Below are 24774 nucleotides of genomic sequence, written 5' to 3' on the forward strand. Positions count from 1 at the left end.
CGAGAACTGCGCATGCAGAGACATTAAAAACAATGATTATCCCACTAGTAATCTACATGGCCAGTATGTTGCCTATGACACTCACTAATGAGTTCTTGACCAAGATTTACAAGATTTTTAACACATTCCTCTGGCAATTGAAGAGGCCTAGGATTTCCATGAAGAAACTTCAACTATCCCAATCTCATTAACTATCAAACTGCTTGTCTTTAGGAGCACAGATCTAACTGGCTATTAACCGACAGTGACTATACCCCAGTATGGGTGTACATAGAAAGGTCAATCATCAAAGAAACACCTTTACCTGCTCTCCTAACCATGGATATCTCTTCCATCCCTCATTCTAAATATATTTTCCAAAATACTAAAAGAGCCCTAATACGCCTGGGTCAAATATCAATAGTAAAAATAAACAAATCAAACTTAGCCCTTTATGGCGCAACCCATACCTAAAGGTGGATGGAGAAATGTTATTCTGGGAAAAATGGTCAAATAACGGCATCAATCTAGTCAAAGAACTCTTTACAGGGAAACTATACTTACAATCACGGTTTGGTTTAGTACTCCTAGATTTCTAAACATTTCTGAAACTAAAGGCACAGCTTACATTACGTTCAATAATACTCACCGAACCGTCGATTCTACCAAGGATATCCCAGCTACTAAAGACAGGGCACATTGTATCTACAATCTACAAACTGTTATCCCCAAAACCACGCAAATCACACTTGAAAAGGGAGATGAAATGGGAATCTGAATCTAACACTAGGAACATCCCCTTCGACTGGGACAAGATACATAAAACTCCCTTCTCAAACAAAATCTATCCAATACTATCCCAAACAAAACTTATGCTAATAAACAGAACATATTGGACCCCTGAAAGGATCTTTAATCTCAACCTCAGCCAGAGCCCTAGATGTTGAGATTGTAACACACATGTCGGTGATCTAGCTCACATGCTCGTCCTATGCCCCATCCTACAATCTTATTGGGACAAAATATATAAGAGTATAAACAAAACATTCAATATCGACCCCCCAAGGGAATTCTCCTATATCCTTCTGGGATTTCTAGATCCAATGCTTCGGATGATCATGACCACTAGCTGTTACACCTAATGCTTACACATGCCTGCAAAATAGTACTTAATAAATGAAAAAAACTCCAAAATAGTCTCCTTCAGAATGTGGCAATAATGGTTGTCTTTTCTCGGAGGGGCTTATAATATATCTCTACACTCCTTGCCCTGGCACCCCCCACATAGGAATGTATGGAGGTCCCTTGATGCCTTTATCTTTAAATATGACCATTCGTTAAACTCATAATTCCCAACAATTCAACACATACACTCAACTGAACCGAATGAGGATTACCACTACACACACACCCTCCACATAGGGTGTGCCTCATGGTACCCCATGATGTTTGAATACTATACTGTTGGATCCGATTTGGGCAGACATGTGTTAATCGCTTTTAATTGATGTATTGACATTAGTTTTGCACTTAGGATATGGAAATGTGATTACTATATTACTGTATCCGTTGTTCTAACATGTTATCCTTATAGTGCATCATATACAAACTTTTATGTACTCAATAGTACACCTGCAAAGTAACTCTATCACAGTCCGACTGAAGAATGTAATATACACAGACCACCTATATCTCTAACATAAACGCAATTCCAACCATCACTCACCTGGTAAACTCTTGGCATTTTCCTCTTTTTTTGTAGTACCTCCTTGCTTTTTATCTATTTTGACTATCAGTATTATTGATATTATTGTTACTATGATTTACAATGTTCTTTTCTTGAAAACCCAATAAAAACAATTTGAGAGAAAAGAATGACCTTTGCTCAGCCTCAAGACGCCCACTATGTTTTGCAAAATTGAAGGGTTGGGACTCTTCTGTCCACAATGATGGGCTGCCCATGTAGGCTGACATCACTAACCACACTTATTTACACATGACATGAACTAACCAAGGCTCTCATACAACTGTGCAACTTGAGTTGAAAGGCTCAAAACGCATGACCCAGTTTATCTTGAGCCACTACAGTTCAGTTACCCCGTGGGCTAATCCTCTTTTCTCATATTCTCCTTGCAGCTGCTATCTCAGCATCAACAACAGGTAAGAATGACAGATTATTCACTGCTATGTGGCATGCCTGATCCAGATTGAGCACTTACAGCTTGCTTTTTTTCTATTCTTTCCCAGCTCAAATCCATGTTCCTGGAAGTACGTTTGCCCCAGGTAAGACATTTGATGTTATCATTAGTGTGGCAAACACAGAAATATGCTTCAGAGATGCTGGTCTTCAAATGTGGGCCAGAGACCAGAGATGCCCCAGTGTTTCGATTTGTCAAAACATGGTGAAACCATGCGAGCGTAGTGTGAAGTTAGAGCAGAAAAACGTGTATTAAGATTTCACCTGGAACGATAGAACATTATTGTTTTTTCGTTCTATGATTTCAGTAGCCAGATAACATGAAGCAAGTCAGGCATAGCTACTTTCAGGGGTCAGTATGATCTGTGACTTCGTTTTTAGAAATGTTACAAGTCTCATGGTGACTGGTGACCTGTTTATCCTTGAATATCATACTCCACTGCTGGAAAGAAGAAAGAAGGGGCATATTACCAACGTTTAGCGATATTTACCGCTAACGATGCTTAGCAACGAAATTTTTAACGCTAACCATCGCCGGAAATTATCGCTGAGATAACTTGCAAGGTTTATCTCAGTAGTGATAAAAATCCTCGGGCTAACTGCCAATTGAGAGATTATCTCTGGAAAACCAACGATAATCTCTCGAAGTTTGGCGTTAGCTTGATAATAGGGGCACACAAACTTAGCCATGATATCCACCTTCCATAGGATATCATGGCTAAGTCAGGAAAATACCAGGGGGCATATTATCAAGGGGGTTTATCTCCGCTTTTTTGGCTTTAAAAGCCAAGAAGGCGGAGATAAAATTATCTCCCTATTACCTAGCTGCCGCTAACACCAGTTAGTGACAGCTAGTAGGAGATAGCGACCATCTTGGGCCCCACTTTTCATGTCAGTGATATTTATCACTAATGAGATGCAAAGTGGGCGTGCCAAGATGTTAGAGACTGAAAACAGTCGCTAACATCGCTATCTCCTATTACCAACTTTTGGAGATATTCGCGCTAAGTGGGAATATCTCAAAAAGCTAACACCTGCCCTGAGCAGTTCTTAGCCATGTTATCCAATGGGAGGTGGATAACATGGCTAAGAGCATTAGCTCGCTAATGCATGAATATCGCTGACTTTTCAGCGATATTCATGCTTTGCGGCGATTTTTACCGCATTTGCGTTAAACCTTGGTAATACCAAGGTTTATTTGCGATAAAAATCGCCGCTGCGCTGCGGTAAATTTTTGTCTCTAACCAAGCAATAGCGATAATTATTGCTATTGCTTGGTAATATGCCTCCAGGTGCTTTTTCTATCACTAACAGGGTTAGCGAAATCCTTGATAATAGGAGAAATGTCGCTTAACAACATTTCTCCTATTATTTTTCTCTGGACCGCCCCCTTTGCATATCATTAGAGATGCAAGGGGAAGCTTAGAGAAAAAGGGTGCTAACATGCGAATTTGCGTGTTAGCACCCTGTTGCTAATAGGGAGATAATTTTATCTCCGCTTTCTTGGCTTTTAAAGCCAAAAAAGCAGAGATATATCCCTTGATAATATGCCCCGTGGATTTTAGTTAGTGCTTGCCTAAGTGCTAGTGACCTCATCTAAGTTGAGCAGAGCCCTTAATTATTTGTCTTTGTTGAAAATTAAAAGCTAGACCATGTCCCTAATCACTACATCAATGTGGGATCATCAAATGTTACTCCTCGCATCATGTCTTTTATGTTCACCTTCATCAGGTCCAGAACTTTAAAAACGTTTGCACTGCCTGCGTGATTCCAGCAAATTCTTTTGATATGACCTTTAACGTTGAGTATACGTTTTCTTTAAAGCAAAATGCACAAAATAATCGTGGTGTGCAGGAAATGATTCTCGTTTCTTTGAAATTAACAGCATTTGACGATCCATTGCAGGATCCCGCTGAAGGCTCAGCAGACAGCCTTGTAATGATTGCTAGCTAGCCCATTATGGGCTGGCTTTAGCGCTGGAGGTGCCCTGTGCAACAATGTTTCTTGGCGCACCCTACAGATTCCTTCACTACCCTTTAACAGTGCCCCTCAAGTCTCCATACCCACTCCAACTCAGATGCAGTTAATTCGTTTCATACCAGTGTAGGGTGCCAGAACATTTTACATCACACACACACACTACACAGAGACAATCAATAATTTGTGAGTAAATCAGGGTGTAGGAAATGTTACGTTAACCTGAGGAGTACATGCCAGGCATAGGAGTGACTTGTCACCTGTACTGGTAGGCAGTATAGTTTAAGAGTGCTTGGTATGGAGACAAACAACTCAGAATGTAAAACATAACACCATGTTTGGGGGGTTATATTTAATATTAAGGATTTTTTTTTTACCGAAATGAACCCTTTTTGAAACATTAGAATAATGAAATACTAGGGAACAATCATAATGCTCTAATCCATAGTTTGCATGCAGCGCTTTGATGAAAATTATTAGCTCACTGTTCTATGTTAGGGTTTTAACATCTACACTGCAAGTATCAAAAGGATCACTATGACAAAAGCAGTAACCCACTGACCAATTTACATGATATGCACTGTGTGAGCTGCATGGTGCACACTTTATGCAGCAGGTATATTAACCCTCTGCACTACCTTAAGACGAGTCAAAACTTCAACTACAAAAAGTCCAGCTTTCTCAAGGAAGAAAATTAATCAAGGAAGTTATCTTAACATATTTATTGCTGTATGAAAATTACTATAGGCCAGGAATGCAGCAGCAGGTGCTTTTAATTCCATAAAATACTTTCATACAGGAAGCCCCCCACCCCGAACTCAGCACCTGGTGTGGGGGCACCAGTTGCTCCACCCTAGGGCTGGCCCTGAGCTCATAAGTGTGATTTCAAAATATAAGAATTACAATGTATGAAAAAGTTGATCATTGACATTCTCTGGTGGTTTGGCTGGAGAGGCGTTGTAGCGAGCACTGAGTTAACGTGCCGCCGACCTTGTTTTGGATGTTGAAGGAAGATTGCGAGACTTTAGCCACTTCAGATATTATTCTCTATCTGGGCGGACACTGTGAAGATATAAAGAGTCTACGGGAATAGAGCCGAGACGGTGGTTCCTACCCCACCCACTAGGGTCGTTGTGGGGGGCCGGCGATACCAGCCCTAGGTTTAGCCAGGGCCGTGAAGAATAGAGTACCCATGTCCTGATGAAGCCTATATCATCTGGCTGAAACGTGACTGCGTCCACACCTTATGCTTTGAACGGAGTCCCCTGTAAAATTTAAGGAAGATTTGATTTTTTCCTAGGTGCACCAACACAATTGTAGGTTGGGTTGATAAGTCAACCCCCTGGTGCTTTGTTTTTGGGACTACCATTTTGTTGTGTACTCCACCCCAAATTAAGAGGAGGTACATATGTAAATTGGTGTATATATATATTTTTTTGTCTCAAGGGTACAGAGAAGTGTTTTTGGTATTGTAAGTGTTTTGTGTATTTGTGTATAATGTACATGTGATGTGATGTATATAGACTGTGTTATTTGTTTACATTGTGCCTCTCTGGCTGTTCACTCATATATGTGTACATGAATTAATATATATTTACGCTGCGTATAATTCGCAAATCACAAGACAATTATTTGTTTCTTGTTTGATAATTAAATGTAGATTGATCCCTTCAGTACAATTTGTTTCTACTTTTTCATCTTTGGATGTCTCCTGCTCAGGTACGGGAGGGTGAGGTGGGCAGAACCCCTAACCAATTTTTCTGATCATTGACATCCTGTCAGGATTTGCTCACATATCAGTCCAGAACGTGCCATTAAATTAACTGCCAGTCACGCTGCACTACATACATAATCCATAACATTGTAGTGCACACCACCTTTATAAATGTTCAGCAACCAGATACCAGGTGTCCATACCTCTCCACCTGTCCTAATATGAATCATGTTGTGAAATGTTCTGCTTTTTCCATGTGTCCTCCCACCTTCCTGTCAGGCCTCAGAATCTCATCAATGTCCACACTTAACAGCTTCAAACTCCAGTAGTTTTCTAGATGGGTGACGGAGAAGGAAGGCATTAGCATTGCCTGGTTGCCCTATAATCTCCAGAGATTAAAAGGCAGGACTTGACCTGGCTACCATAACGAAAGGATTGGTAGCCACGTAGCATACACTCTTTTGGTCCAAGGTATCTGTCGTGGTTTCTGAACAGACAAGAAGCCTTACGGTTGAAGCAGATGAAGGAAGAACAATGCGATAAGTGAATAGAATGAGGGGCACCCCAATGACGTAATGAAGGCACCCCGAAGACAAATCTTCTTGCGATCCTAATGGAAAAGAGACAAGGCTTCTAGGAGCAGTGGTGATAGGGATGTTGTGGAGAATTTGCGTCATTTCAGTGGCCAGCAAAAGTGGCTAAAAGACCAAGACATCCTAGATCTTCCTTGACTGGCCTATCCACTTCATCTCAGAAAGGCAAACCAAAGTATGCTGATTTACCCTCTGGCAGAGCTCAAGAGCGTCTATGTTGGAAGCCCCATCAAGTATAAATCTCAACAAACAAGCAAGCAACTGAGTGAATGAAAGGGAGCGTAGTCCAAACTAAACTCATGAAAAAGTATTTTTACTGACTTTCAGGAAATGAATGAAGGTTGTAAAGTCAATAGCATATTTATGAGCAAAAAACAGAAATAAAATAGAAACAGATATTTATAGGTCTTGTATATTTGAATCATTCATCTTAAATACGGACACTCCAAGAGTTTAATCTATAGTTTTCTAAACCTTCTCTTCATCTCAGTTTGAGCAAACACTCTCTAATAATGCGCCTGATTAAATGTACTTATATATTGATCATTCACAACACACTGAAGCAGTTGTACACAAATGCTTCAAAGTGTGTCGGGAAACACTGGTTGGGGGGTTTACAGTGATTAAGAATAGTGAAGGAGAGTATAGTGATAGAGTATTAGCCGAATCTGAAGCTAGAGTGGTTTTTTTCTGAAGCTGACCTTATGAGTGTATATCGGAGTATAAATTTGGAGCCCCAAACAGTAGGGGCCATATGTGACATATTTCAACTGCCCTTTTTTTATGGCATCTTGGAACTAGGAAGGTGGTATTGGATGATCTGACATGCATGTGTGGTGTATGTGTGGTGATAATGAGGCAGAGATAGGAAGGACCATTGTCTTAAAGGACCTTCTGAGTGATGCACTGAGGTTTCAATTTAGGCCATGCTCACACAGGCAGCTAATGTAGCCCTTTCAGGGCGAAAAAGAGGGGCCCCACCAGAGATTGTGGCAAATTATCTGAGTCTGTAGAGAACAGGCAAATGATCCACTGTGATGAAGGCCGCTGATTGGTAAAGTGGGGGAGCATCGTTTACAACCCGGTGTTTACACCGCAGTGCCTTTACAACAATGCCATTACAACGCAAGTCGTTACTACGACTTGCGCTCGATGGCGCTGTTGGACAAGGAATCTTGTAATTTTATATTCCAACACCCTCCCTACTGTTACGTGGACTGGTGTTGGAATATAAAATTATAAGATTCCAAAATCAGCGCCCTCCAACGCAAGTCGCTCTAACGGCTTGCGTTGTAATGCCCGTGATGTCAAGTAACGCGATCTAAAAGATCGCGTTAAACTGACATACATCCGGGAAAGTGGCTCGGGGACAATGGGCTGATCTTGATCCAGCTCTACAAGGATTGTTTCACATAAGTCTAGCAGGGCCAATGCAATGCGTCATTCTCAACTGCTGGTTGGCCCTAAACTGACATTTCAATCCAGTTCTGACACGGTTTTTGTGATGGGGCTTCAGTCACCTTGCAGATACGAAGCATGTAATAGATTGGGCCGAAGTTTGCAGCAACTCATCTACATATCTTCTTGGTGTATTAGAATGAGATATCTGTACATCTGATTAGAGCATAACACGAGCATGGTTCAGCTAATTTCTGCAGCAGATTTTATTTGAAAGAATAGTAATTTTAGACTGCACACAGATGCATAAAATCATGGCTCAGCATGAAGAATGTCTTCTCTCAGAGGGAAAGTGAGGCATCAGCAGCTTACTCTCCCCTTCCTAGTGTATGGAGAAAATGAACAGCCAGTTCACATGGGCATCTAAATTCAGTTTTCTTGGTCGAGGTAAAGTGCACATACCACCCAAGAGGAGAAAGCTCTTTGTGTACCACACTATCCTCAACTCCTCAGATGCTGTTGCATGGTCGGGTCGGCTTCCTTTCTAAGCATAGTGGACCCAGTAAGATGTTGCACTGTTGCATCAGGTGTCCCTTTCGCTTTAGGGACAGAGAAAGGCAGCAAGGCTCAAATAACTGCACCACCCAGTATAGTCACACCTAAGTCACAACTTATGTACTGACCAGCTGTCACATGATCATAAATTAAATACAAGTTTTAACAAAAAGATGAGAGGCAATACAATCTTAAAAGACGTTCAAGTTTCCATTATATTTGATTCATTGTTTTCCATGTGAGCAGAAAAATTCTTTATTTCGTTTTCTTCACAAACAAGTAGGGACAGCCAACACATTTCACCCTACAAGGGCTTCTTCAGGGCACTGGAATGTGTTTTCACTATATTTGAGTCGTAAGCGGAAATGCTAGCACTCTTCCACAATTTAGCTGATTCTTCATTGTATTTCGAATAAATTCTTCCTTCAAGGATTAATTTTTGAACATATATCCAAAGTGGTAACCTTCCAATGTTGAGCTGTTATCGAGTCAATTATCACCACTCATTCAACTCCAAAAGTTCATATTCCTGTGTTGGTGTCAGAACCAAGCCATCAGTCACTGATAGTCAGGTGTCAATTAATGTAATCACACATCAGGCATGCCATAAGATTAGAAATGGTGTACCCAGGCTTAGGTTCAGTCAATGGAGAAATCCCAAGATGGCCACTAGGGAAGGAAGGCAGCTTTAGAACGTTCGGAGCTGAAAAACAAGAATCCTCGCACTTCACCTGAATTCTTGGAGGTATTGGCAGCATTCTGATTTGCAGCGCGCTTAGTTAGTCCGGGTAGCGTCGTCATATATTCTGCTTCGTCGTTTAGTTTCGCTGCGTGGTTTTTATCCTAAGTGTCTGAGAGTAGCGCTCTAATTCTTGCCACGTTAGTTTTTCTGTACATAGTTAGGAGTGCGTATGACAGAACCAAGACAGTATCTCAGGGAATTAGTGTCTTGTTACTGAGCAGGAGTTAAGCGAAGACTTGTTGCGCATACAGCAGTTGTTTATCTTCGGTGGGAACAGTATTCCGTTCAGGCGCAGGTAAGTTCTGATAGTTCGGCGTGTGCGCAAGTCTAGTGATTAGAGCGCATTCAAGAATTCAAGCCGCTCTTCTGCGCTTGAGTTGGCATTATTGATTTCAGTGTTTTAGTTGGCATTAGCCCCTGTTGGGCTCAATAACAGAATTGAAGCTTCTGGTTGCGCAGCATTAGAGCATACCGTTTCCACATGTGCTTTGTAGTTCTGGGCAATAAGTAATTAGTCACACGTGTATCTAGGCTTGAAATTACAACCTATATTACCCTCTCAAAAAAGAATAGGAGAATGAATTATTGAATATTGCTGAATACTTACCAAACACAGAGAGGTGAATAAGGAAAAGTTCAGACTCTCAAATCACCAGTGAAGGTACCTGGAAAATGAGAAGAACACTAATTAAAGAGACGTACCACAAGAAACATTATTTTAATTAAACAAGACAACAGAAGAGAGGCAATAGCTACCACCACAATTGGGTAGGTGACCAATAAGATGAACTGTATATTTGACATATACGTTGTTTAATAATTACTCAAGTAAAATGTATGACATGTAAGTATACAGGTTTTCTTACTTGCAGTATAACAACAAACCAGAAGAGGGATAACTGTGAGGAACCGGAAGAAAGGTGTAGCTGTCTCTTCTCTGTCCCCTACCCCTTTCCACCTTTTGATTTCTACACCTGCACTGTATTTAGACTGTGAGTGACTGGGAAGTTGGAAAAGGGAATTGGGATCTTACGTCGTTCTGCTCCTGTGCTTTCCGGTGGAAGATGACCCGACAGTCGGCTAAAGTGTTAGTATCAGGTTTGTCCAGAATCGTAAAGGTCATCCGTCCCTTTCCCTTTGTAGTGAGTGGCACTGGAATTTTGCAACAAGAGGTTCTGCATTCTTTGCTTCCAAGTTTTGTTTCAGGGAAACTGGGTGGCCTCCATGCCAGAGGCTTTGGGAATTTGCACTGGAAAGTAGAGTAGCTTCCACTTGCAGGTCACCCTGTTTAGTTCCCACCTGGTGATGCTTTTGGCGCTAGGACACAGCCTTGTCGTACCCCTCTTTCTACTGGAAACTAGCGGGTAACGCTTCCAGGAGAACCCCACCTGATCTGCGCATAGTTGTGTTCATGGAGTCTCATAATTAGTGAGAGAAGGGCACGAGGCATACCCATATTGTGTAAAAACAGACCACAGGATCGGGCTTGGGAAAAGATCAAAGGCTGCCCTTAAATCAATAAAGGCAGCATATAAACTACCACCACCTAATTGGACAGTCTTCCAGTAAAGCATAGCAAAATGCAATACTTGGTCGACTGTGTTAATACAGGCTCTTAATCCCGCTTGTAGGTGAGATAGGATGTTCTGCTCCTGCTCCCATTCCTGCACTTTGTTTAAAATCAACCTGCCAAAGATCTTTTGCACGATATCAATCAGGCTGATTGGGCAAGAATTACTGGGGAGTGACTTATCCCCCTTCTTAAAAACTGGTATAATGAATGACTACCATTTGTTGCAACTGTTGCTGGTTGGACTGTGAAAGTCCTCATGACGAATTGCATCATGCTGCTGTAAATTTTATTAAAATCTTTGTGTTGTATGAGTTAGTCTCCTTATGGCATTGTTTCAATATCAGGATGTGGTGTATAGGCAGCTAATATCGGCCAGGTTGCCCCTTCTCCTCTGAGCGGGCCTAATCTTACTCTTCTTCTTATGTGGGGTAGGGTACCTTTAAACCAGTAAAAATATTCCTGGTACGTAAGTGGAACCTCTATGTCCTTGAACGGACCATATTCTACAGGTGCATGTCCTTCTGTGTAAGAGTGAAATGTCTTTGTTATTGCATTTTCTGCTGGAATGATCCCCACAAATAAAATACCTCTGTTTTGTTAGATTCATGTGCCTCAATCACGAAAACTACTATGCCCCCCAGGATGATAATCCATGCTCTAGCAGTCTCAAGGTTACTGTTTTTCGGAATTTTTCTGCAATCGGAATTGCGTCTCCATCTTCTTCTTTGGCTGAGAGGTGCAGATCTACTATTACGTCACCTCCTGCCCCTGTCATTTTTGTAAAGAAGAAGTTTGTTCAAGGGAACTAAGATAAGGTTTTAATGCACAATTTTATGAACACTGTGTCCTTGAGGCTTGATTAACCAGCAGCTAATAAATAGGATTTTTTGCCTACTCAGTTGTGGCGGAGTTAGTGTCCACCCACTCCAGACGTCTCTGGTATTTTGTAAGTAGGGGTCTCTGAGAATAGCACAACTGAACTACTCAGATTCTACTGTTAAATGAGTACCCAACCAATGTTGGGCGCCATGCCGTGTAGTTCCTATATCCTCTACAGGATGTGCGCTTCCGAATAACATATACGGAGGGTTTGGTGGCAGACTGGTTCCGAGCACCCTCACCGGATATGTTAGCCTATTTTGCCTAAGCTAGCGCAGAGTGCCACTAGAGTCTCCTCTTATCGGGGAGACAATAGTTTTTGGCAAACTCAGAGCATGACAACCCTGATCAGGATCGTGGAAACAATTTAGTTTTGTGTACTTTTAATTTTTTGGGGTTAAACAACAAAATACAACAACAGTGGAATTGCAACATGGATAAAAATATATATATTTGCATTTTTGTGGTGTAACAGGGCTCAATTTCTTTGTGGTCTTGCAATACGTTCTCTAATGAAGATTACCGTCATGCAGCCAAGGCAGTGCAAGCCAATAGGGGTGAAGCATGGGTCACCTTCAACCTTCTGCTGCAGGATCTCTTTTTTTGCGATGTGTTGCCAGAACGGAATGCTTGCTGTAATGAGTTGGTGGATGTAAATGCAACCTCTTCATAATCCCTCTTCTTTTTTGCTACAATAAATTGCCCTTAAGCCCAAACATTACTAGTGCTTCAGGGATGTTCCAATGAGTATTTCCCAGATTTTTGGGGGCTGAATTGCTTGTCAAGTAACGTTCATGTGACATATTTTGAAGATACGTTTTTGTCACCAGCTTGGGTGGTAGAGAATTGCTCGGGTGGAGACCTGATCTCTTTGGTCTGATCTAAACTAGTAATCAGTGCAGCTTCCTATAGATTGTCTCCGAGCTTCTCAGTCTGCCCAGAAGCAATAGGTAAAGTTGGCAAAAGTTTGCGTTCCCTAAAAAGGAAACAGAGAAGGGAAACCGGCAAGTGTTAAGTGATTGTAATATATGTACAATAACTATTTGACAGTGGAATATAACAGTCACAGAAATGTATTGAAATTTTTCTAATTGTCTCCAGGGATTCATAAATCCTCCACATTTCCCCCAGGAATTCCCACAAGTTATAGTGTCTCTTTCTAGAACCAAACATGGCTTATAATCTGGAAATGTTGTGAGACTGTGGCAGCACCGTAGAATTGTGTCTATGTGAGTTTCCAGGATCCGCAAATCTAAATACACAAAAAAGGAGCATTCTGAATGGTTAAACAATCCAGACTATCTGAAAAGGCCCCTAGCCTGTTGAAACAATGATGCCACTAAAAAAGAGAAAGGAGCCTCCTCATTGGGTAAACAATCCACTCTATAAGCAAAATAAACCCTTAGCCTCCAGAGAAAAGGAACCTATACTTTACTTTGAAAGACACAATTTTGCATTGGTCTTTTCAAAGAGACAGCCATATAAATTGATTCCTTCAATGTCATGGCATTTGATCCACAGAAGCAAGACAAGCAGGGGCCATGGCACAGGAAGGGCAATCTTCTGCTCAGCAGGATGATGATTTTGTGATGGTGCTTTCCACATCAAGGTCTCTTGCTGCTCATCAAACAAAAGTGAGAGTTTTGGTGTGGAAGTTATCCACACACCCAATTTGTGATATGAAGTTTAATAATGCATGTGGAGTCGCATGCACTCTGTGACCATGAGCTACAGTGTTGACTTCCAGTTGTGTACTTGTTCCAGACAAGTGAATGAGAGAAAGGATGGGGCATTGCATCTGAATAAGTACTCTTGGGAGGATATGCACAGATAGTGGAGGGATGAGGAGGAATAACAAGAGACCCAGCCACAATATGTGCAAAACCAAGTCAAAGAGCACAATGATTGGCACCCCCAGTTTAGTCAATATTCTTTAACTGGTGAAATAAAATCATATGTTTGGAAGAGATGAACAAATAAGAGATCTCCTTGGCAGTAAAGGTCAGTATAAAAACGTCAAAAAGATTTTTACCGAAAGTTTTGTAAAAAAATGAAGTAATGAAAAAAAGAAAATTTGGCACCAAAAGTTGTAAAAAAAAAAGATAATTTGTGGGTTGTGTGCATGAACTAGCTGTATGCTGTGTCCTGCAACTCAACGAGCTGCACAAGGCTGAAGATGTTATGCAGTGGAAGGATGCCCACCCATGTTGCTTGGGTTGTAGGCCTTGCCAGCTCCATGGCTCTATAGCCCACTCCTCTGTGTACAACTTAATTCCAAGCATAGCAGGGTTTGGACACCCAAGGGCAGTGGACCTGGACAGAGGCCGAGCCCTGTGGCCCACCACCACTTTGCATGGCTCAAGGTCATTCACAGTGAGTGTCAAATGTCTTTAAAGTTGTGGTGCAGTGCCAGGCCAATGGCCATTTGGGAACAGGTTCTGAGTGGGCAACATCTATTAACAGGGTAATGACCATATGGGGACAGGGTACTATGTTATGCCATAGGTCGGACTCTACAGTCAATAGCAGGCCATATGCTCTGGGGGTATCCTGCCAAGTACAGGTTGTATGTAGGGTCTGCAGCAAATTCTCTAGTATGCACCGTGATGACTAACAGAAGAGGTTGAGGTCTACTACTCGGTCCTTTTCCAAGATGCATTGAAAATCAGTTGAATTCATACACTTAGTCCAATCTTCATTGCACCAGCTGAAAATACCCAACTGTAACATTTGATACACCTATACACAGTTCTCATGAGATGGTTCTAGCAGGTTAAAGCAAAATACTACAATCTTATGCTTCTTAGATCTCAGGACCTTCCACAATACAAACGTCTTTCTGCATCCTTCAAACTGAAATTAAATGTATCTAGATGAGGCACAGCAGCAAGTCAGTACACTGCAGGCGTCTCCTGATTAGCTTTTCTTTAAAAGATACCATGATTATCACAAATAAAAGAAAACATTTCTTCACCCAGGAAAGAAAGAAAACAAAGCATCACATTCATTAGTTAGAACTCTAGCTTCACCTAGAAATAAAATATTCATATGTCCCAAGCAAGATGGCAAAAAAAAGTAGCCTTTTTAAAATGCAGGCCTACATTAGCTATTGCAAATTTAAACGTAATTAAACATACATTTTCTCCTGCAAAATGAATTACTGATAAGGTCACGCCCTCATGTCTATGAAATCTTCAGTACAGCAAAGCATGGCTCAGGCTGTCAGGTGTCTGCACATGTAGCACGTGTAAAGTCCCTGGATGCCTGACCGTGATATGGTGAGTGCCTTACAGGGTGACCTCTGCTCAGCTTCTCAGACACTCATCATGCTTTGCAAAATTGATAAGTGGCCCGCCATTTATAATGATGGGCCCCCAAGCAGGCTGATATCACTATCCAAACTTATTTACACACAGTATTCAATCAATCAATCAATCAATCAAAGACATTTATAGAGCGCACTACCTACCCATAGGGTCTCAAGGCGCTGGGGGGGGGGGGGGGGGGGGGAGGTGCCGTTACTGCTCGAACAGCCAGGTCTTGGGTCAGGCGCAGGTCGGCCGGGAGGGAGTTCCAGGTCTTGGCGGCCAGGTAGGAGAAGGACCTTCCTCCTGTTGTCGCTCTCCGGATGCGTGGGACGGCGGCGAGGGCATGGCTGGCTGATCGGAGGTGGCGTTTGGGAGCGTAGAAGTTGATACGGTTGTTGAGGTAGCTCGGGCCTTGGTCGTGTAGAGCTTTGTGTGCGTGGGTGAGGAGCCGGAAGGTGATTCTTTTGTTGACGGGGAGCCAGTGCAGGTCTCTCAGGTGTTCGGAGATGTGGCTGTTTCGTGGGATGTCGAGGATGAGTCTGGCTGAGGTGTTCTGGATCCGCTGGAGTCTCTTCTGGAGCTTGGCGGTGGTTCCAGCGTAGAGGGCATTGCCGTAGTCCAGTCGGCTGGTGACGAGGGCCTGGGTGACGGTCTTCCTGGTCTCCGTGGGGATCCACCAGAAGATCTTCCGAAGCATGCGCAGGATGTTGAAGCATGTCGAGGAGACGGCGTTGACTTGCTTGGTCATGGAGAGGGAGGAGTCCAGGATGAAGCCCAGGTTGCGTGCGTGGTTCGTCGGTTTGGGTGCGGTGCCCAGGGCGGGGGGCCACCAGGAGTCGTCCCAGGCGGAGGGCGAGGAGCCCAGGATGAGGACCTCCGTCTTGTCTGAGTTCAGTTTCAGGCGGCTGGTCGTCATCCACTCGGCTACCTCTTTCATCCCTTCGTGCAGGTTGGCTCTGGCGGCGGCGGGGTCGTTGGTCAGGGAGAGGATCAGCTGGGTGTCGTCGGCGTAGGAGATTATGTTGAGGTTGTGTTGACGTGCGATGGCCGCGAGGGGGCTCATGTAGACGTTGAAGAGGGTAGGGCTCAGCGAGGATCCTTGAGGGACGCCGCAGATGACTTCGTTTGCCTCTGACTTGTACAGTGGTAGGCGGACTCTCTGCGTTCTTCAGTCGAGGAAGGAGACGATCCATTCCAGTGCCTTCTCCTGGATTCCGACGTTGCCGAGGCGCTGCACTAGGGTGCGGTGGCAGACCGTGTCGAAAGCTGCGGAGAGGTCTAGGAGGATGAGGGCCGCTGTCTCTCCGTTGTCCATCAGGGCTCGGATGTCGTCGGTGACGGCGATGAGGGCGGTCTCGGTGCTGTGGTTGGCTCGGAAGCCGGACTGTGAGGGGTCGAGGGACCCGTTCGTCTCGAGGAAGGCGGCCAGTTGTTTGTTGACGGTCTTCTCGATGACTTTGGCTGGAAACGAGAGTAGCGAGATGGGGCGGTAATTCTTGAGTTCGGTGGGGTCTGCTGTGGGTTTCTTGAGTAGAGCGCTGAGCTCAGCGTGCTTCCAGCTCTCGGGGAAGGTGGCGGTGTCGAAGGAGGTGTTGATGATGTCCCGCAGGTGGGGTGCGATGACAGCGTCGGCTTTGTTGAAGACATGGTGAGGGCAGGGGTCGGTCGGAGATCCGGAGTGGACGGAGTTCATCATGCGGACGGTGTCTTCGGTGCTGATCGGCGTCCAGGCTCGGAGGGTGGTGGTGGGTGGCGTTGCTGTGGTCGTGGCGTGGGTCGGTTGGGTGCTGAAGCTGTTGTGTATGTCCGCGATCTTGTTGTGGAAGTAGGAGGCGAGGGAGTTGCAGAGGTCTTGCGATGGGGGGATGTCGTTGTTTCCGGCGTTGGAGTTGGAGAGCTCTTTCACGATGTTGAAAAGTTCCTTGCAGTTGTGTGCGTTGCTGTCCAGTCGGTTCTTGAACTATTCACTAACAGATGCAAGAATGGAACTGTACCCCTAGAGGTGAAAGGTTCACACCACATGACCCAATTTATCTTGATTCTCTATGGTTGTCACCTTGTGTGCTAATTCTGCATTTTCTCTTCTTGCAGATGCCATCCCAGCATCAACAACAGGTAACAGTTACAAATCATTCACTGCTGTGTGGCATGCATGTTCCACCTTGAGCACTTAAAGATTCTTCTTTTCTTTTCTATCTCAGCTAAATCCAATGTTTCTGGAAGTACGTCTGCCCCAGGTAGGACATTTGGTGTTAGCATTAGTGTTTCCATAATAGAAATGTGCTTTAAAGATGTCAATGTTTTTGTTTGTTTCAACCAAGTGAAACTAAATGGTGATTTCTATTGTGAGTTCAGAGCAGCAAAATCTGCATTAATATATCTTCAGGAACAAATACATTATTCCACTGTTTTCAATTTTTCTGATTCTGTAGCCCGACAATTTGAGGGAAGTCAGCTCTGCGATGATCTGTAAATTCTTGTTTAGATATGTTAGTAATATAATGGTGACTAGTAACCTCCCAATTCTTGAATATCATACTCCACTGCTAACCAAATGGAAGTGAATTCTGTAAAATATGTTTCCCGAAGCTGATCTTCTCAGGTTTTAAAAATTGTAGTTCATGCATGCCGTGGTGCCAAAAGTCTCATCTGAAATGAGCATAGTCCTTAATTAATTGTATTTGATAAAGAAAAAGCATGCTCATGTTCCTACTCACTACCTTACTGGAAGTCCATTATTTATGGGAAAAAGACGCAAGTCAAGGGATTGGGCCTACCATTCTCATCAGTTGTCCAGTGTGGGTACCTTTATCAGGTTCAGAACGTTTAAAACTTCACCCTGCCTGTGTTATTTCAACAAATCCCTTAGATTGGAGCTTTACCTGCCAATTTACTTTTTTTTAAATGGCATGAAATAATCATTCTGCACAAAGCATGATTTTCGTCGCTTTAAAATGTAAATCATTCGAAGATGCTCATGATGGATTCTGCCGAAGGCTCTACATGCAGTATTGACATAACTTTTAGCCAGCCCATGAGTGTGTTTCCAAAAGATAAGTTTACAATGCATGAAAAAGATTATCATTAATATCTTGCCAGAATTTGGGGACAGTTCAGTTCATAGTGTGCCATTGCACAGACTCGAAATCAGGCTGCACCACATATATAATCCATATATTTGTAGTAAAAACTTGCTAAGTAAACTTTCAGCAACCAAGCAATAGGAGTCCATACCTCTCCACCAACTACAATGCGAATTGTGTTGTAAAAAGTTCTACTCCTTCCTGTCAGGCCTCAGGAATGTGATTTATGTCCGCTGCTTTGAAATCCGGTATTTCGTGATTGGGTGACGGAAAACAAGGGCATTAGTGTGGTGTTGCAGTCTCGTCTTCCACCACAAGCTTTATGCTGCAATGCATTGTGGGGGAAGTTATCCCACTGTAGTTGGGGAGCCACCACTGGCTCGTACAGATGTTCGTTCTCCCTTTCCAATAATGACGTACTTTCTTCAATATCCTGTATATGTACGATTTGTTTAGGGTGGAATTAACCTTACAATTTGGCAATGAGCTGATAGTACCCTGAGTCATCGGTTACTTAAGGTGCAATTGTGCAATTTGCTCAACGAATTTACCGTCAATACTGAGAAACCAGTCTTTGTGGAACCAAGGCATATGACAAACTACATGACTGTATACATGCAGAGAAAGCAAGAACCAACAAGTCAATCGGGACATTCAGGTACTAACAGAGACTCCCGAGCAGAGAGCTTCACGTGTGATAACTTTTGATTCAGTCTGGAGAGGGAGAGCAGCTACTACGTTATTAAAAGGACTTTGGGAGAATTTTAAAGTTTGCATCCTGAACACGCATCCTTGCGAGTGCCGGCGCATTTAGAAGAAATTAAGCGTGCTTAGCGCTAATGTAACTTTTCAACATCCCTGTGAGAAAAAAGAAGGTGCGCACTTCTTTGGCGGCCGTTTTAGATTCGGAGGCACAGCGGCAGCCATTTTAAGGGGTGCACTTGTACGAGGATTCCCTCAGCCTTGAGTGAAGTTATACCAACTTGACCTTTGCGCATCTCTTTACGGTGTTGAACACACCATAATTAGCACTTGGATCGCCCAAAATAATCCAGACCCATGTAATGAGAGGAACATCATTGGTAGCATAAAAGGCCACTTTATTCGTAAGATCAGGCAATTTCATAAATATCCATAAAACCTTCAAACATTTAAATTTATCACTTATCTTCAGAACCATAGAATTTGCATATTGTACCAAAACCATATCATTTATTTATGAACTTATTTGTTTATAACTGTATTGATCCAAAACCAATATAACTTCATTTTTCTTGAATTCACCCCATGTTTCAAAATCTTTCACTTTCCATCTTTTCTTTTCTTTTCCCCCATCCTGTACCTCCCATCACCCTCTCTCAAGAAGGACGGTCATGTCCGCTCTAGACCTTGACCTCCCCCTATTCCGCCGCACCAAAAATAGGATACAAATCAATTGCCTGTCCTACCGTGGCATATTGCAGGTATAACATCTCTGCTGAATCAGACAATAGTTTATTAACATCATAAACAAATTTATTTAAAATTTTGAGTCCAAGGGGTGGGTGGCGGGCCTCGCCTAAAACGCTCCTACCTCCTACAACTGGAACCTAAAATGGCGCCTCTTCCCTGCCTAACGCCTACGCAGCTGTCTAGCGCGCGCTGCCCTGCCCTAACGCGTCCTCGCGCTGGGTCTGCCCATTCGGGCGAAAATCCGCGGGGGGAGACTGCTGCGCTCGCTTCCCCCGAGGATCCAATCGCCCAAAATAATCCAGACCCATGTAATGAGACGAACATCACTGGTAGCATAAAAGGCCACTTTATTCGTAAGATCAGGCAATTTCATAAATATCCATAAAACCTTCAAACATTTAAATTCATCACTTATCTTCAGAACCATAGAATTTGCATATTGTACCAAAACCATATCATTTATTTACGAACTTATTTGTTTATAACTGTATTGATCCAAAACCAATATAACTTCATTTTTCTTGAATTACCCCCATGTTTCAAAATCTTTCACTTTCCATCTTTTCTTTTCTTTCCCCCATCCTGTACCTCCCACCACCCTCTCTCATGAAGGATGGTCAAGTCCGCTCTAGACCTTGACCTCCCCCTATTCCGCCACTCAGGAAAAACCATAGATTTTTCCTGACCCCCACCCAAAACCAAAAACCTTTCTTAACATTCTTGATCTGTTCCGAGTTTTAATTTTTTTATTTTTATTCTTCCCTTGCGGAAGATACCCACAAATCCACTTTCAAAACCTTTGATAAAATGTCTCTTATTTATAGTATGTAATAAGCCATCCCAAATTTGGTTAGGTGGACACCGTCTTCTCTAAACAAATGGCCTTCCTTTCCAGTGATGCTGTCATGTGCGATGGTTTGAATACCCAATCCCACACAGAAAATTTTCATAGCCCTGTTTAGTTTTTTCCTTGCTTTTTCCATAGCGCTGTGGCTCCTGGCATTCCTCCACTGTTGTCTAAAAACGAATTTGGTTCACACTAAACTGGTCCCTAACCAATTGTTGGAGATTACAGCTAAATCTAACTGCATGGCTTTGATCAAACTTAAACCTGATAATGCCACCAGGTCATTTTCCCCAAGGTGGAGTATTAACATATCAGGGCCACCTCTGTCATACCTGATCTTTGCTAATAAAGGAAACAAATTCTCCCAGCGCATGCCCCCTTTACCGCATCAGTAAAGTTTGTGTCCAGCGCTGGGGATGCCCAGATTCCTTCCATAGATTTGATTGTCAGCAAAAATCGCAGCCCACTTCACAAATGAATGTCCTACGATCCAAATTTGTTTTTTGGCAGGACGCAAACCCAGAATGTCACCTGAATGAAAGAAAAACATTCTATTAAAACACTCAAAACGACCATATAAACTTATGCTTACAACTCATGTCTTGTTTGTTATTTTTTTTTTTGTCTTTTTAATTTCTTCACATAGCGGGCACAGCAATTTGAACTCCATCTGCCTATCCTCTTGATTACACTCCAACGCAGCCCCAAACAAGCTGCTTCTGATGCCGCCCCTATACGAAAGGAATGCGTTGCATATTTCATTGGCTTTAACCTAATAATAAAAGCGTACGTCTCATGACCACCACCAGCTGGTGGCTCGAAAGCTTTTCACCTGACTCATGTACAAAGATCGGCCCACCCAGAAAGCCTTTAAAAGACTGGAAATTCCTCCACTCTATTACTGGGCAACAACCTTGTATTTGTGTCACATTTAGGTGTATCCACACTCCTTGCCCAATCTGATCCGTTTTTGATTTGCGTAACCATATTTTTAACATGTCACCCTCCAAATAAACATCTTTGCTACATAGCCCACATTCATTCCTCAAACCTAACAGTTCAGAAACTCTAAATGCTCCAAAGAAGAGCCATATCATAACTAATCTAAAAAGCCTAATTTCATGTAAATTGTAACAGGACTCAGGTAACGACCTCAGCAATTGCTGTAACAAATCAAAAGTTATTGGTGCTCTTGTATGTGGATTTGCAGCCTTCTCCCTCTGCAAACCTTTCAAAACTTTTTTCACCAAGACATTGTTATTCGGGTCCCTTCCCCAATAAACTTGACCAAAAAAAGAAATCCCCGCTAACTTTCCTGCTATGGTGTTATGTGAAAGCCCTTTATCAATTAATGTTAAAACGAAGTCAAGTAGTAATGGGATATACATCTCTTCTCTTTTTACAATGTCGAGATTCTTGACATAACTTAGAAATTCATGCCATGCCAGCATGTAACTCCGTTGGGTGGATGTTGCTATTGAATTCTCCACCAGCTGTAGGATCCTCAGTCCCCTATGGCCCAGACGTTGTGAGGCACAGGTGTTTTCTTGACTGCTGCTCCCGGAGCCAGCCCACGAAATCTGTCCCACTGGGAACGAGAGAGTGCATCAGCGATTGTGTTATTGATACCTGGTATGTGTTTTACCCTGAAAACTATGTTCAAACGCAGACTCAACAACATGAAAGCCCTCAAAAGGCCCAGCACTCTTCTGTCTCCTGCTTTCTGCCTATTTAGCAGATTGACTACTGACATGTTGTCTATGTGGAAAAGGATTGTTCTGTTACTAAGCTCCTGACCCCATACTTGCAAAGCTACCAGAAGGGGGAATAGCTCCAGAAAAGCTATACTACGGCCCGAGACTTCCACACCTCTGGCCACACCTCCGCGCACCAGCACCCGTCCCAAAAAATACCGAATCCATTCGATCCTGATGCATCTGAATAAAGTTGCACCTGCCATTTCATGCCCTCTTCGATGAAAAATAAAGACACGCCATTAAACTCCTCAAGGAACACAAGCCAAATTTTCAAGTCCTCTATTATGCTTCTGGTTAGCCTGATTCTATGATGCGGCAGAGTTGCTCCCGACATAGCCATGCCTAACAACCTGCAGAAAGTCCTGTCTGCCCTCACCACTCTGCACGCAAAATTCAAATATCCTAATAGCTTTTGCACTTGTCTCAGCTGTAATTTGTCTGCCTGTAGCGCCTCTTGAATACATGACTTAATTTCTTCCAATTTTTTCTGAGGAAGTCTTGTCACCATCGCCACAGTATCTATTTCTATTCCCAGAAACGTAATCTGTGTACTTGGTCCCTCCGTCTTGTCTGGTGCCAACGGCACCCCAAAGGTTTTTGCCATGTTCTGAAAAAATTGTAAAGCTTTCTCACAATGCCTGTATTGCGCTTGGCCCATGAATAAAAAATCATCTAGGTAATGACACACCTTGCCTTTGCTGCACTCTTGTTGAAAAATCCACTGTAAAAATGAACTGAATAACTCAAAGAGGGCACAGGATACTGCACACCCCATTGGTAAGACTTTGTCAAAATAAAAATAGCCATTCAACTGCATACCCATGAGCTCAAAATCTAGGGGGTGAATAGGGATCAATCGAAACGCAGACTGAATGTCACATTTGGCTAACTCAGCCTGATTTCCCAAACTTTTTACCATTCTCAAAGCCTCATCAACTGTGGTGTAAGAGACCGCTGTGTCCTCGTCTGCAATAAAATCATTGATTGACCTACCCTCTGGCCATGAGAGGTGCTGTATCATGCGGAATTCACCTGAAGACTTCTTAGGAATGACCCCTAATGGTGACAGCATAAAATGAACAAACGGCATCTCCTCAAAAGGGCCTGCCACTCTACCTAAACGGACCTCCTCTTCCAGTTTCTTTCGCACTACCTCCGGAAAGTTCTTTGCCGACCTTAAATTCTCTGCCCAGCGCCTACCTCTGGGGCCCTGGTAAGCAATTCTAAATCCATCCCTAAGCCCCCAATATAGTTTGGCAGCCGCCTCCCTGTCTGGATACCTGTCTAAACAAGGGACAAACAATTCCCATTTAATTGGGGTAAAAGCCTTTTGGTATAGTAGGGAGTGGAGCTCCCCTCCCTCTTGCTGCCTGGTCTGGTTCTTGTGTTTTAAGTGCAACTGTGTCTGTTGTTGGTGTAAGGCACTGAAAGAGCATGTGTCTACCTCCACACTGGGAACATGAATGCTTAAACCTTCAGTATGGCCTGTTACAATAACCTCTGTTGTAGTTCCAACATGAGCCCATGCCGCTTGGATGTCCCCTTGCAAACGACCCCGCCCCTTCCTGGGCGGCGTGCCCTGGAAAGGGCCGGTACGCTACCGGCAACCCACTAGCTGTATGTGTAGTTTCTGTATGTTGAGAGGATGACATCCATTGTAACCATAATTCCGTATCTATGTCCCCCCATGGTTTATCAGGAGACATACTCATCCTGGCCCTGAACTCTTCGTCATAGTTCAGCCAGGAAAAGCCACCAAAATGCATGTGTGCCTTCTGTACCACGTCCATGTATTTGAAAAGTGATACTGCCCTCTCCGGATATTTCTCGCAGTAAATGCTAGCAAAAATTAAAAAGGCCGATGACCAATTATCTATATTTCTAGGTACTCTAGGGCGTCTCGCCAGTTCCATCTCCTCCTCTTTTGACCCCTCTCTCGCTTACACATCTCGATGCAGCAAGCAAAAAACGTCTACATATTCATGCTGCCATATCTTTTGTTTCCTCTTTTGTGACAAATAAGTGCCTAGCGACATCGACATGCCCATATACGGTAACCTGCTTGGCACAGAGGATCTATCTTCCGTGCCTTCATGCCTAAGACTGTGTGCCGTCCTCCCACCCTTCTCACCTGACTGTGAAACCACCACTTGCCTTTGCCCCGAAACCTCCTGCTCCTGGACCTATTTTACCAGCAACCTGTGAAACAACATCCCATGCCCCCCACCAACGCGGCTTACCCTTTGGAAGCTATTCTTCTCTTCTTCTCAAATCTTACTGAGATATCCGCTCGAGATTCTCCTTCTGCAGTCCAGAATCTGCCTCTTCATCTTGAACCTGAAATGAATGAACAGATTTTGTTGTCCACATTCCCCTCCCTTTGCCCTCTGATTGAGTTGTGCCCCTTTTGTGCACGCTCCTCAATTGTTCCCCCACACTCCGCTCCTCCGAATTTTGCACAAATGCCACTTTCCCTGCCCCCGTAGCTTGTGGGGCGAAGACTTGTTGGCTTCCTCCTGGACACTCCCCATCCCCCACACCCCCATCATATGTTGCCCAATTAAAAACAGACCCTCGCTCCAAAGGCCTGTCCGCCTGGTGTGGATCCGCCAAAAATTCCACGTTAAAACCACTCTGCTCAGTGGCCGCCCTATCCATCGCAAAGTCTCTGCCATATGCTCGCCTGCCTTCTGTCTGATTCCTACTCTGGACCTGCTCAA

General features: G+C 43.4%; 1 protein-coding gene across 1 annotated transcript in view; it reads left to right on the forward strand.

The window, feature by feature from the left end:
- LOC147712229 (scavenger receptor cysteine-rich domain-containing protein DMBT1-like) overlaps nt 1-24774 on the forward strand; it is a 1653398-nt gene that overhangs the window by 1094246 nt on the left and 534378 nt on the right. Inside the window, exons 5-8 of the mRNA XM_086919604.1 lie at nt 2116-2139; nt 2227-2262; nt 17007-17030; nt 17117-17152. Of these exons, the coding sequence (XP_086775730.1) occupies nt 2116-2139; nt 2227-2262; nt 17007-17030; nt 17117-17152 (120 nt within the window). The remainder of the gene's footprint in view (nt 1-2115; nt 2140-2226; nt 2263-17006; nt 17031-17116; nt 17153-24774) is intronic.

This window comes from Lissotriton vulgaris, chromosome 5 (assembly GCF_964263255.1).
Source record: "Lissotriton vulgaris chromosome 5, aLisVul1.2, whole genome shotgun sequence".
NCBI classification, from domain to species: domain Eukaryota; kingdom Metazoa; phylum Chordata; class Amphibia; order Caudata; family Salamandridae; genus Lissotriton; species Lissotriton vulgaris.